At 50.1% G+C, this 14,603-nt stretch overlaps 1 protein-coding gene across 4 annotated transcripts in view; it reads right to left on the bottom strand.

The window, feature by feature from the left end:
* Window positions 1-14,603, bottom strand: part of CLMN (calmin) — a 110,184-nt gene that overhangs the window by 26,265 nt on the left and 69,316 nt on the right. For all 4 annotated transcript variants that reach the window (XM_060165580.1, XM_060165596.1, XM_060165589.1 and 1 more), the window contains exons 2-3: window positions 5,606-5,667; window positions 2,044-2,139 (exon numbers count right to left, since the gene is read on the bottom strand). In XM_060165580.1, the coding sequence (XP_060021563.1) occupies window positions 2,044-2,139; window positions 5,606-5,667 (158 nt within the window). The remainder of the gene's footprint in view (window positions 1-2,043; window positions 2,140-5,605; window positions 5,668-14,603) is intronic.

Genomic DNA, 14,603 nt, shown 5'->3' with positions numbered 1-14,603 from the left:
AGAGAGAGAGAGAGAGAGAGAGAGAGAGAGAAAGGTGTTTGCAGAAGCAAAAACTCTGACAATGCTCGTCGTACCCACTAGGAGCATCAGCAAAGGAAACTCATCCTGAAACTGAAGTCCGTCCCCACTCCTCCAGGCGGCTGCTTTACACTATAAGGCAAGCCAGTGGGTATCACTTCCACACGGTGTGAACTTCCAGGCAAGCTAATGGGTGAGGTCTTGGATGTTCTTGGCTGGGCTCCAGGATCAAAGACTCCCAACAGAGGCCCCGCAAGGACATGGTAGCTCCTAACCAGTGCCCTGGCAGCAAAGTGGGAGCCTGGGCTGCTGGGAACACAGAACGAGGGGCTAGAATGCGCTTTTTCAGGAAGCCTATTAGAGAGTATGCTGGCAGCCCATTGTGAGATGTGCAAAGAAACCAAATACAGTAAGTCCCCTGCACACGAACCTTCAAGTTGTGAACTTTCAAAGATGCGAATACGCGTTTGCACGTCCAATCACGTACGTTAGTTCACGTGTCTGGCGTACACTGCCACGTGCGTGCATCCTCTACGAGTGGTTGTGCTTTTGTGTCCTTCACTGTACAGTACTGTATAGAGTACAGTAGCGCAGTATCTTTATTTCAAGCCCAGAATGTCCGGAAGCAAGCCCAAAAGCAGTGGTATATAGCCAATTGTGTTAGATGGGTACCGAGGCTAACTCTGTGGGATTTATGAACAAACTGGACTTACACACACGCTCTCGGAATGGAACTCATTCATATGTAGGGGACTTACTGTACTCCTTTTACTGCAGTGGCTTTACCCTTCATTACAATTCACAGCATCACTTTGCACGGCCCCCTTGCGGCGGGGTGGGGAGGCTATTGGGAAAGCAAAGGCAAGGAAGGGGTGTGATAAGACTCCAGCCACATTAGAGCTGAGAACAGAAGTAGAAGCTCTTGACTTTAAAGCTACAGTTAAGAACAAGTCCAGATGGGCTTCCCTGGTGGCGCAGTGGTTAAGAATCTGCCTGCCAATGCAGGGGACACGGTTCAGGTCCTGGTCCGGGAAGATGCCACGTGTCGCGGAGCAACTGAGCCCGTGCTCCGCAGCAAGAGAAGCCACCGCAACGAAAAGCCTGCGCACCATGCAGCAACGAAGACCCAATGCAGCCAAAAATAAAATAAATACATTTATTTAAAAAAAAAAAAGGAACAAATCCAGAGAGGTCCACACGGGCTGAGCTATACCCCATCGCGGCACTTTTGTATCAACCACGCTGGGTCACTTGAGCCAAGTCAAACACTGGACTCTAGAGCCGGTTTCTCAAAATTGACACCACTGGTATTCTGACCAGATCACTGTGCCCCCTCAAGGAACCTCTGGCAGTGCCTGGGGACATCTTTGGTTGTCAAACCTGGGGGTACTACTGGCATCCGGTGGATAGAGACCCAAGGATGCTTGCTGTTACACATCCTGCAATGCCCAGGTCAGTGCCCCCGTGACAAAGAACTACCCCAGCCAAGATGCCAACAGTGTGGAATTGGGGAGAGAGGACCGACCTATATACAGCAGATACAGGCAACATGGAGAGCTCTGGTGAAGATCCAAAGTGGAAGGAACCCCAAGATCAGCTGGTTCAATTCAATTTTGGTCATACAAGAAGGTTCTAGAATTCTGTGTATCTAGTTGGTGGATTATAGATTTTGGCTGAGAAGATGCCTTTCTTCTCCATCTTCCTGACTCTTAGCTCTCATTCTAGGTAATTTCATGGCTGGCCAGCTAAACTGTCACGATTCAGTCATGATCCTTAGCTTTGGACTCACAGAAAACATGGGGCATTTATTTATTTACTTGCTAAAGTATATTTGCTTAGTTACACATGACTGTATCAGTCTTAGTCACCGAGAAAGGAACGTCACCCTCCCAGGTTTCCCGTCATAGGATTTATGGATGGCCAGGTATATATGTACATACACATAGATCTGTACAGAAAAGAACCCTTTGGCAATGTTTTTCTTTGCATCTTTACTTCTTCCTAACCCTTCTGGAGCATACGTACCAGATTTCGCCCAGACAGGACTTCTAACAAAGCCATCAGGATTTTGCCATCTTGTATATCAACGAATAAATCTTTAACTTCTAGAGGTGGGTTGCACTGTGGAAGAGGGGGAAAGAAAGTAGCCGATTAGTGATCTGTGTAAGCCACAAAACAATTTCAGAACTGCAGCTTTCACTGGAGAAAAAACTTCCGGACACCCAGATGTGCCTTCAGGCAGCAGGGCCCATCCAAGGAGACAGCGATCCCCTCTCCCTGGAGGTGGCCCGTGGGCAGTGGGTGCGCTGGGGAGCTGTGGAGGAGGCTCTGGGTGGAAAAAGTCAGAAGCCCCCTGCTTTCCTCTCTGACCTGGGGAGGTCTGAGGGACCTGTGTTGTGTCCACCAAGAGTTTGGCTGGGTGTGGCCTGGGGTCCGCGGGGCTGGCTGGAACTTGTTGGGCAGATGTCCCAGCACAGCGATTTCCAAACTGTGCTTCCCAGAACAGAGCTTCAGTAGAGCACTTCACAGAACCCTATGCGGGGGGGGGGGGGGGGGGGGGGCGGCCCCAGAGGAGGCTTATTCACGGTACTCCCTTCGATAGCTCTTACTGGCCTTTATTTAGGGTTCCAGGAAGACTTTGCTTAAAGAAAGGTTTCTGTTGACTAAACAAGCTTGATAAAAACTCCTTTAATGCAGGATGGTTAGGATTTATTGAATCTTGGGGGACAGGGTCCAGGAACCTGCATTTTTCATTAACGCCCCAGCATAAATTCTCTTTACTTTCTGGTATTGGGGCATTTGGAAGCATTAGAACACTTACTGCTCTTGGGGACGACGAAGGGGGGTGTTCCCACAGGAGACCGGATTAATTGGGGGACAGGAATGGCGGCTGTCACCCGTCAGAGAGCCAGGGAAATCTTGGAGCTGTGGCCCAGGCACCCTTTTCTCCGGGAAGGCCTCCTCTCCAGGAAGGCCTCCTCCCCGTGAAAGCCTTGGAGGGCCCATGTTTTCTTTTTTATTCGGGAGGTGGCATTTCCTTACCTCTTATACGAGCCCCCTGACTCCCAGTTAGTCAAAATACCGGGCAATTCCACCCACAGGTGCACAGAAAAGAGCTTTGCTTCAAGGGCAACGGCGACTTTGAACCCAAAGGCAAATTATTTTCTTTGCCAACTCCCCACTGCTCTGCAGGAACATTCCACACGGAGCATGACGGTATCAGGTTACCAAGACTCTTATGGAAATGTTATTCCTGTTAACGCGGGGCAGAAACGCAAGACCTGAACAAAACAGCCCCTGATAGATGAACTCACAAAATTTCCCGTTAGCAGCCCCGACCGTGGCCAAACCTTGCTTTTGAGCTGAACCTGGAGAATAATTTCCATTGACAGTGTCTGTAAGAGCCTCAGCCCAGCAGCAGCGAGCAGGGCCTTGGCCGGCATCCATCTGCAAGATGGCAGGAGGAGAAATTGAACCCACTCCAGTGAAAACACTCCTCGGGGCCCCAGACGTTCCATGGGCTTCATGAGATTGGTATGGGCGAGTAAACAGCACCGCCAGGGGTTTCTTCGTGATCTAACTCCTTGGGTAAATTAAGGAATTTTTCCAGAAGCCAGAGACCCCGTAAATATTTCTGACAGCCTTCAAATTGCAGTTAAGCCCACTTCCCCAAGGAGTTCCTGGGTTTCCCTTACATGAAAAGTTGTTCTTGAAAGTCTCAAGGTTGGAAACATGGCTGTGAATTTTGCCCTATTTATTACGAATCAGTTTTAGGTGCTATCTGATTTATCCGTAGAGTGGGTGCTACCCACCTGCCCCGAAAAAGGAAGCAGAAGCATGGCCACGGAGAAAATTCTGGATGCGATCAATGCTAACAGAGGTTCGTGTGGGGGTGGGGGTGGGGGTGAGTGACTGCGAGGGTATTTGCTCTATTACCCTCTGTACTTTTCTGTATTTATTTTTAAAAGAAAGAAAGAAAGAAATACACTAAACTCCGTCTGCCAGGAGGAATTTCCAGCTACCCTGATACACATCAGGCATTAATTTAGGAGTTCAGTGAACTCAGATTTGGGGAACGGTTTTCCTTTTTTTCCAAAAATAACACTTCACTGTGTGAGCAGTGCCGCAAATGCACCAATAGTCAAAACAACCGGCAAGTGATTTATCGCGCTTCGTCCACGGTACAGAGAGACTTTGCCCCGAAGAGTTCAGGAGCCTCCTGGGTCGAGCGGAACCCGTTCTACAGGTGCGGAAAAGAAGTGTGGGTGGTCAAGCGTCTGCTCGGGAAACATCATAGGCCTAAAGTTTACGCTACGTGAATTAAAATTTTGGTCAAGAGCTCCACTTCCTAAAAAAACCACATTTATTTTCTCTGCTTTCTAATCATTTCACTGATTTCCTCTAAGAACCTTTCTTTGGGGTTAACTCTAAGGGCAGTTAATATTACTCTTGTGCCTTTTAAGAGGAGAGGAGAGAAGAAAATATAGTAGGAAACTCACTGAAGTAGGATACTTGAATACCACCAGCTTTGAAAGACATGAGACTACTGGCTGGGTCTATTTGGAGAACCAGATAGTAGAATTTAAGAAGATGTGAAGTGAGTAAAATGAATCCTGATAAACCAGCTTTCTTATAATAAGAAAAATAATCTCTCCTCCCCCAGCCCCGGGCAATTGAGAATGTTCTCTGTCGGGGGTGGGGGGTGGGGGGGCTAACCTAGTGGTGAGGAGGGTTCGGATTTCTCCTCCTCCAAGCTGTTTGTTTATCCATTTCACATCCCGCCCCTTCTCTGCTGCTCATCCTTGTGTCTGGTTCAGCTGCTTTTGTTTTAGGGTTTCTGTGCCTGAGAAGCCGGCAGACAAAATGCGCTTCAATGATGCTTGGCCAGAGTATATTAGCAAAAAAAGAAAAAGGGGAGAAGAGGGGTCACGAAGTGGAATATGCAGGAGAAGCCACAGGAAGAGCTTTCTTCTCGGTCGTGGGATTGCAGAGAAGCGATTCAATGTCTCCAGGCTTCTGTTTCCTCATTCGTAACAGGATGGGGTACAGGGTAAGGAGGGCTGTCTTGAGGATTAAAGGAGATGTGTGCTCCATGCACCCAAACAAGCAGATAATATTGTTGACCAACAGCAGCATTACGTGAAGAACCAGGGGATCTGGCTTGGTTAAAAAGCGCGAGGAGTTTTTGCTTGAATCAACGCAAATACCTATAAATGGGTCTTCACGAGAGCCTCCCTGACCACCCCAGACTACAGGTCGAGATCCCCTCAGCCCCCTGTTTGGGTTGTTCAACAGTGAATGTTTCCTAACTTTTGCTCAGCGATTCCTATTTAAAGATGGACCCTCTCCTTCCCCAGCTAGACTGATAACCCCAGGAGGTCAGAACCCCATGTCTTACTGCCCTTCATGTTCCCAGCACTGAGCCTGACGCTTGGCAATGAGAATGCACTCAACAGATGTTTAAATGAATGAATGAAAAACAACAACACAACAGAAACACAGAGCACCCTCACCCCCGCTCTGCTGAACCGTGCGCTCCGTTATGGAGGAATCCGTCACTTAACAACAAGCCGAGTGCCCTGCTTACCTTCTCCAGGTGCAGATTTATCCATCGAGTAAAAGTCCGCTTCTGCACATTCTCCCTCTCAACTGAAAACAAAGAAGTGCTATTAGCTGGGTGCAAAGAAATACATGCAAAATCCCACCCTCCTCCTCCCAAGGGGAGAGTCTATGGAATCTCTGTAGGATGGGGAGCCCCGGAGGTCCCATATAGGGATGGAGACCTTCCCAGAAGGAGGCTGGCAAGGGCCTGGGGAGCACCTAGAATCCATTTTCTCCAGCCCAACCCTGAGCATTTTAAATAGATTAAAGACCCACGAATTCAGACACACAGAACAAAATCTTATGCACAAGCTAACGTGAGCATTTGGACGTTTGACTCTCCAGCACAAGAAGCACTGGTGGGAAGATACAAATTTAAAGCACGAGGTGATGGTGTCACACACCTGCCTGGCGGTAGTGTGGGTCAGAGGAGCTACGATGGAGGAAAGGAGGGGAGGTCAGTGATTAGGAATTGGGAGGGGGCTCGGGAATGTGTGGCGGAAAGAATTTGACAGTCCTGGCTTGGACTCTTAGCCTGGTCACCTCCCAGCTTTGTGTCCTTGGGCCAGTCGCCTATCCCCATATCTGATCTTCCCCATGAAGATACATGGGTGACAGGCCACTTCCAGGATGCCGCAAGACTGACCTGAGATCCTGCAGGTCAGGCTCAGCAGGGTTCCTGGCACAATAGCTGCTCATTTTTTTTTTTTCTTTGTAGCAATTATTTTTAGAGCCAGGGAATACTTTGTGCGCCCCAGGAGGGGAGAGTTCTGCAGAGCCCCAGTGAGCAGGGAAGACGCCAAGCAGACACAGACCCCTTCTCCCACAGGACATAACTTCCCAAACAGGTTTCTTAGGAGGAAAGGTCTTTCCTTTTCAAGAGTTATTGCCATCTATCTACCCAGCACTAATTGTGTCCTGGACACTTTGTCTCCAATAATCTCTAATCCTGACGATGCCACCTGCGAAGTAGAAACTAGTATTTTATAGATGAACAAAACGGGGCTCAGAGAGGTACCCTGACTTGCCCCGGACATCAGTTGGAGAGAGACAGAGCTGAGCATCTGTCTGTCTGCCCCTCATCAGCCAGCTCCCTGGAAATGGAAGGTTTGGGTTTGAATTCCATCTCTTCCAAAAATTACGACAAAGGCATCTGCAGTAGTAATGATAATGATTTAAAAAATATTTACCGAACACCCGCTATGTGGCAGGTACACATCTAAGCACTTCACATGCATTCACTGATTTAATCCTTCCTACAACCCTCGCAGGGAGGGACCTTCAAGATGGGAAAACTGGGGCACTTGCCCAGCGACACGCAATTAGTAAGGGTATTGTTCCTATGTTACAGATGAGGAAACTGAGGATCAAAGAGCTAATAAGCCACAAAATTAGGACTTGGAACTAGAGTCTGTGCTTTCCCCATTTGCTCCTGGGCTCTGTGGCATCAGCTGGCTTGGCGCCTGGGGACCCGGAGGGAGTTTCCGTGATAGGCGGTGGTGCCAGTGCCTGGGTCTGGGCGCCCCGAGGATCATAGTAGCAGCCCCTGCAGCTCAAGACGCTACGCCTCTCAGGAAGCTTCCTGGAAATGTCGGAGCCAGAGGACTCCTAAATTACTAAGTTCTGGATTTCAACATATTGGAAGAACATATCACATATGCCTAAAACCATTTCATATTTCTTTAGCAATAAGAAAATGAGAGGCAATTTATCTCTTGGCCGAGAAAAAAAGGCTATGGTTTTCTCTAGCGACTGTGGTTCTTTTTTTTCCTCCCAGCCTCATTATTAGGTAGATAGTGGTGCCCATAAATCGAATTTTAATATTGTGCCTTTCAATCTTTTTAATTGAAGAGCCAGCAGACAGTAATTATGCACATAACTGCTTCTCTCTCGTTTTCCTCTTTTTCCGTCAGGGAAGGTCACTGGCTAGTAGGCGTAAGGATGAAAGAGCTCATTCTAGTGAACTGTTTCTCGTGGGAGGCGGGAGGAGGGAGGAAGGAAAAGAAGCTGATGGAAGCGAGGCCAGGAGGGGGGCATGTGCTGAGGGCCATGAGTTACAGAGTTCCAGGACTTCCCAGAAGATGGGAGAGACCTTTCTGCCTCTGCAGCTCTTTCCATAGTGTGGGTCTTCCCATAGTTTAGTGTCTGTCCCGCCGCTGATGGACATGAGCTATTCCTGGTTTTCTACTGTATGCAGCAGTGCAGTAGCCAGCACCGTGGCACAGGCAACCTGGCATGTGAGTCTCTGTGCACAAACGTGTGACTATAGTTCTTACGCCTGACGACTAAAAGCAGAACTGCTGGGTCTTAGTCGTGGGCACATTTGAAAATTTAATAGCGACTTCCAGACTGCCCTCCCAAAAGGCTGCCCCAGTTTATATCTTCACCCCCACCTGTCTTTAAACAAGTTTATGGGGATTGTAAAGTATTTACACACACATTCAAACACTCAGGCTGGTTTCTCCATATGGCTTCAGAGAGAGCAAAGTCTGTCTCCTGAAACAAAAGTGCATTCAGTGAAAGCCTAAGAGAACCAGGCGTAGGCTGTTAGTTTAACTGTGCAGAAGGGTGCAAATGAGGAAGTGGGTGTAAATGAGGAGGTGGGTGTAAATGAGGAAGTAGGTGTCTGTTAGTCTACATATGCCTCATCTATCTGCCCACAGAGCCACCTATCTGTCCATCCACTCACCCATCCACCCACCCATTAGTCCTTCCATCCATCCATCTATCCATCCATCCATCCACCCATTAGTCCTTCCATCCATCCACCCACTCATTAGTCCATCCATCCATCCATCCATCCATCCATCCATCCATTCATCCATTCAGCCGGCCTCCCAGCTGACACTTACTCAATGATTACTACTTGCTGGGAACTATGCCCAACCCTGTGGGCAAAATCAGAAATGAAGAATTAAGCATGCATGGAATCTTGCACTCCAAGAATTCACAGCCAAGGAGGAGAGAGAAAACACGGATGCCGCAAGGCACATGAACAAGGAGAAATGAATTAGAAATTTCAAGAGCTGATGGGATGGGAGGAGGTGATTTCAGACTCCACGGGGGACTCCTCTGGGGGCCCTGAGATGATCCCCCCCATAGAATTGGGACACGGAGGGATCCTGAAATGCAAAGACAGCATTTTAGCCCTGGCCTGATCCACAGCCAGCCTCTGGGTGGCTTCACTTCCATTCCAGCCAAGGCCAGTGGGTGAATCCGGGCACAAATCAGCTTCAAGAGCACAGTGGAGCCATAGGAGGGCAAGGTGATGACGGAAGACACCAGGGGACTGTGAGACTAGGTCACAAATAGCAGATGAGTCCCAAACAGAAATAGGGTACGGAGACCATATTTTCTGTCCCTGAAACTAGGACACGCCGCTCAATACACAGGAGAGAGAATGTGAGAATTTAGCCTGCCCCAGAAGGCCCACCTGGGAGCCACACACCATTAGACCATGAGCTGACCTTGGTGAAAGTCAGAACTTTCAAAATACCTTTGCCTCAGTCTCCCCTCTGCAGGATGGGGATAACGGTGCCTCCCTCACAGGAATGCTGTGAAGATCAAAAGGGATCGGCCAGAAAGGCGTTCCCAACAGCTGTTCCGGGAGGGCCACCTTTCCCCCAGCCCCCTGGCACACCGCAGGCCCTCGGGGTATTTTATCTGGTGTCTCCACACAAAGGTTGGCTGCCCTTTCCGGGCCTTCTGCATTTCCAAATACCCACCCCCATCCCACAGGCCTTTTCGACTTCCGGCCCAGCCAAGACTCTATAAACTTTATATAGTCTCCATAAACCCAACGGCCCCTTTTGTCCACGGCACCTATCACGTTGTAAAGGTGCAGGAAACCATTTCTCAGGAAGGGTCTGGCCTTCGTGAGTGTTTGTGGGGCCTGGTGTGGGTTTACTGGGCAACAACGGAGTAATAACAGCGCTGTAAATTCACCATCCCAGCTCTGCCTGGACGGCCAGGGTGCTCGAGCACCAGGTCGGGTGGAGGCGGGGAGGGGCTGCCAGGCCCGGGACGCCAGGGACGCACAGAAGGGGCGGCCCAGCCTTCTGGCTCAACTCCACCCTCCCAAATTCCAAGGCATGACTTTGGCCCCGGCTTTGCCTAGAACAGGCAATTTGAAAACAGGAGGTGTGACATTCCTTCCTTCTCAATGGCAGGCTCAGGGGTTGGAAACCACAGAAAAAGGGATACTAGCTCTGGGAGTTACAATAGACTCATTTAGGGGCTTCCCTGGTGGCACAGTGGTTGAGAGTCCGCCTGCCGATGCAGGGGACACGGGTTCGTGCCCCAGTCCGGGAGGATCCCGCATGCCCGCGGAGCGGCTGGGCCGGTGAGCCATGGCCGCTGAGCCTGCGCGTCCGGAGCCTGTGCTCCGCAACGGGAGAGGCCACAGCAGTGAGAGGCCCGCGTGCCGCAAAAAAAAAAAAAAAAAAAAGACTCATTTACATCTGTGGCTGTCTTTCCGTAGGTCCACATTTCCCTCAAACCTACTTCCTATATAATATTTCCTCTATAATAGGCTGCTCTTCCCCGCCCATGGGAAAACCTTGAAGGCTTTATCTGTTGATGAAAATAATATGCTGATCATAAAAAATTAAAATATAGAAAAGCACAGAGAGGGGATTCCCTGGCGGGCCAGTGGTTAGGACTTGGCACTTTCACTGCTGTGACCCAGGTTTGATCACTGGCTGGGAAACTAAGATCCCACAAGCTGCACGGAGCGGGGAAAGAAAAGCATAGAGAAATATATCTCAAATCTCGTGAAATCATTACACCCAGAGATCACCAGTATTGCCATTTTAATGACCATCCTCCTAGAACTACACACACACACACACGCGCACACACACAGGCTCAGAGTTAATGCACCTACATAACTGCAACGTGATCACCTAAAGACTCAGTATTCGTCAAAGCATTGCCCACGGATCCCTAATATCAAGAGCTTCTGGGCTTCTGGGGTGACAGTTAAAATGCTAATTCCTCGACCCCAGCCAAGACCTACTGGGTCACACTCCCTGGGGCTGGGGCCTGGGAATCTGAATTGAACCAGCTCGGGGGTTATGACAGTACACAGTTGAAGAACCTGGGTCTTCCTGGGAAGAGACAAGTGGCACGGTTCCTTGGTCATCTTCGGGCAGAGTAGAGATGGCAATGGGACGTCACCTGGTGGAGGAGAAAGGGCCGGCGTTGTGGAGCCAGGCCCACAGTGCCACTCCTCATCCTGAGATGGAGACACGGATAGGGCTCCCGGGTTGGCTACAGTATTGCTTATTGGCGCTGGCAACAAAAATTCCTTTCCTGCTTTGTCAAAAATGCTCTTCCTGATAATGCTTTAAGTCACTAAATTCAAACAGCTGCTCTGATACTCCCGAGAGATGAATCAGAGCTCGCCTTGGAGGACCGCAGAGCAGAATCCCGCAGGGGAGGCTTATCCTTTGACGTCCATCCAGCTGCGGCAGCTGGGACACCTGTTTCCAGCCGCAGGGGCACTGCCCGGGCAGGAGGGAGGCAGCTGGGGCGAGCTGTGGCCTCACCTCCAGGAGCTCAAAGCCCTCGCCCAGAGCCGGGCACAACGCATGTGCTGAACAAACGCAGCTGTAGCTGTTATCGCTAACCTCTGACAAGCTGCTGAACTTTTCTGAAGTTGAGTTTCTTTTCTGTGTAATAGAGACAACGCCTTCCCCTACCAAATGAGACGATGATGCGCGCGCGCGCGCGCGTGTGTGTGTGTGTGTGTGTGTGTGTGTGTGTGTGTGTGTGTGTCGGACACACAAAGGACCTCAGTAAACAGACTTCTTTCTTCTCACAATTATAGCATTCCAGGGACCCATAAGTGGGCCCTACTGACAGCTTTCTGTAGGATGGGGCGTGGCTACCCTGGTGTCAGCTTGGTGGGCCCTCCCTGTCCCCAGTGGGATGGTCACCGAAGTCCCCCGCTCAGCCCTCTCTATCCAGGAGGCAGGGTGGCAGGAGGCCCCGTACTTTTCAAGCTTTACTCCTGTTTTGTGTGAGGGCAGGACCCTGGCACGCGTAGGCTCCTGCGCCCCAGGCCTTGTTCGCCAGAAGCCCGGGTCTGTACAGAGGGCCATCTCGGCTCCAGGGGAAGCCACAGCCCCCGATGATGACAGTCTCAAGGGGTTCCTCCGATAGCATCCTGGTCCAGAAACCTCTTGCCCCACCTTATACGAGCGACGTCCTGAGACACTCACATACACTTTCCCGTTCTGGGTCTGAGCTGACCTCCTCCAGTCGCTGGGAAAGCCACTATCCTTCTTGCCAAATATCCTTCTTTTTCTCCATGGCTCAGACCCCACTCATTCTAAGTGTCCCCCTTGGCTCGCTTCAGCTGTGACAGCTCTTTCCATCAACCAAGGATCTTTAACCCAGGATCAAGGGCACCCGCCGCCCCACGGACAGCACACAAACTAGCCCTCGGGGGTGCCCCTGCATGCCTGCCCCCGCCCAGCCCTTGGCACTGCTGGACCCCCAGGCGCCCGCGGCCGCCCCCCAAAGAGGCCGGGTCCCCCGCCTCGTCGTTTCACTCCTTTCCCCATCTTTCAACACCTCCCAGAAACACAACCTCATTACATGGCCCCACGCTGGTTCATTTGAGAAATAAAACTCAGAAACAAATTAAACGGCGATTTCTTTTGCAGCAGGAGGGGAGCCAGGCTTCAGGAATACCAGGCCGGCAGCCTTCGGTTCTGACTCCCGGGGGCTACTTCCCATCATCGGCTCTGGAGGTATTAAAAGCCAAGGCCTCTGAGTGATTTTGCATTTAATTTCCTTTGTTTTTTCCTCCCCCAATGTTTGCTCTGACCCAAGTCCCTTTTATTGAGACTTTGGTAATAAAATGCAAAACGCTCCTTGGGACCACAGGCCAAGGAGCACGCAACTCCTACCAATCGGTGTGCAGGGAAGTGGCAGGCAGCGCTGCCAGGGCCCTCTCACCCCCTTTCTAGTTCCTCTGCTGCCTTCTCTCCTTTGTCCCTTGTGGGACTGGGGATGCGCCGATGGGCCTCAGGACCAAGAGTGAGTCCGGGCTCCAGCCGGTGCAAACCGGTGGTCTCCCCAATATGCACCTGGGGAGACTCCCATAAAACTGCCAAGCTCATTCAAACTGGGGACTTAAATCCAATTCTCTCACAGGTCCCAGAGGCCACCAATTAACATACCACGTCCTGCCCCGCCATGCCCCTGCTTCTTAGCTGCTCTCAAACACATACCCCAGGGCTCCAAAGAGCTAGTCCCAATTTCACACCAAATTAACTCTTAAGTTATATGTATATATATACAGGGCGGGTGCCTGTGACTAACATAAAAAATAAACCCACTCTAGTTTTTTCTGTGAGTGATACTGTCTAAACTCAGTGCTCAACCTCGGTTCACCTTGATTTATGACAGATGACGCCAGCCATAAAAACCAAGATTGGACTACCAAACGTAAGGTAGATAGCTAGTGGGAAGCAGCCGCATAGCACAGGGAGATCAGCTTGGTGCTTTGTGACCGCCTGGAGGGGTGGGATAGGGAGGGTGGGAGGGCAGGAGACGCAAGAGGGAGGAGATATGGGAACATATGTATATGTATAACTGATTCACTTTGTTATAAAGCAGAAACTAACACACCATTGTAAAGCAATTATACTCCAATAAAGATGTTAAATAAATAAATAAAATAAAATAAAATTCCCTCCCCCCCAAAAAAAACCAAGGTTGGGAAAAGGGATTTTAACATCCACCCAGATGGGCAGACCAGGTGACATGACCAAGTCAGGCAGACGGCCCGGATGCATCCAGTTGAAACGGAGACGGAGAGTTAAGTGGTGTCGGACAGATTGTTCACACACCCATCCAGGAAGCAAATGGGTTGACGCTTACACTCAACCATGGAAAATAAGAATGTGGACCCCGTCCTCATGGGCTTCCTTTGGCAGGTCCCACAAGGAAGGATGGAGAGAGGGAGGGGAGGAGGGAGAGAAGGAAGGAAGGGAAGCAAGATAGAAACATATTCTTTTCCCATACTATGGAGACCGTGATTCCTGGGGGACTGAACTCTCCCTTGTGGACCACAGATTTTGATGATTTTCTTTTTTCTAATACCAGTATTTTCGGGGAAGTATCCTGGCTTCTGAAGACTAACTTGAGTAACTTCTAAAACTGTGTTTTCCAAACCACATTCTGCAGAGGACTAGTTCTAAGAGGCCTTTCAAAAGAGGAACCCAATAAAGCTGGGAAATAGCGCATCCTCTGTTTCCTGAGGATGATCAGTATTTTTTAAGGCTCTGATAAGTCCTGCAATAAAGACGTGTTTCACTTGGTCTCAACCAAGCTCATCTGAAGCCAGACCCTTTTTCTGGGTAAAACTGATCACAACTTTCTTGTAGACTCCTGCTTTGGAAATACAGAGAGATGTTCATTCATGGGGGATGTCTCCACTGGGTCCTCACAGCCACTGAATTAGGCAGCCACACTTCTTGTGACAGAGACTCCCATGTGTTTGCCAAACCCTGTTTCCTTTTTCTCATGGGCACATAGCCAAACTACATTTCCCAGCCTCCCTTGCAGGTGGTGGGGGCCTCATGGCTGCGTTCCAGCCAACGGTACGCGGGGAGGTGCAAGCATGCCACTTTCAGATGAGGCCAGGCCAATGCTTCATGCCTTGTGCCAAGGATGTAGAGGAGGACCGAGCCATGGCAGGGAAGGAGTCTGGACTCCCAAACCCCCCCAGTAGTGCCACCCCATGAGGAATACCACTGTGGGACTGTTGAGTGAGTGAGAAATACACCTTCACTGAGTTAAGCCAGAGTCCTTTGGGGATTGTTATTATAGCAGCTAGACAACCAGGCTTGTACCTGCCTTAAGTGAGAACCAGCCTCCCCTGTGCAAGAGAGGAAGGGGAGGAGGGAAAAGTCAACATTTCTGCAGCCTCTTCCAGGCACAGGGAGAAATACTCCGCCACTGAATCCTCA

Source organism: Lagenorhynchus albirostris, chromosome 1 (assembly GCF_949774975.1).
Source record: "Lagenorhynchus albirostris chromosome 1, mLagAlb1.1, whole genome shotgun sequence".
In the NCBI taxonomy this organism is placed as follows: domain Eukaryota; kingdom Metazoa; phylum Chordata; class Mammalia; order Artiodactyla; family Delphinidae; genus Lagenorhynchus; species Lagenorhynchus albirostris.
This window is presented reverse-complemented; position numbering and strand designations above follow the sequence as displayed.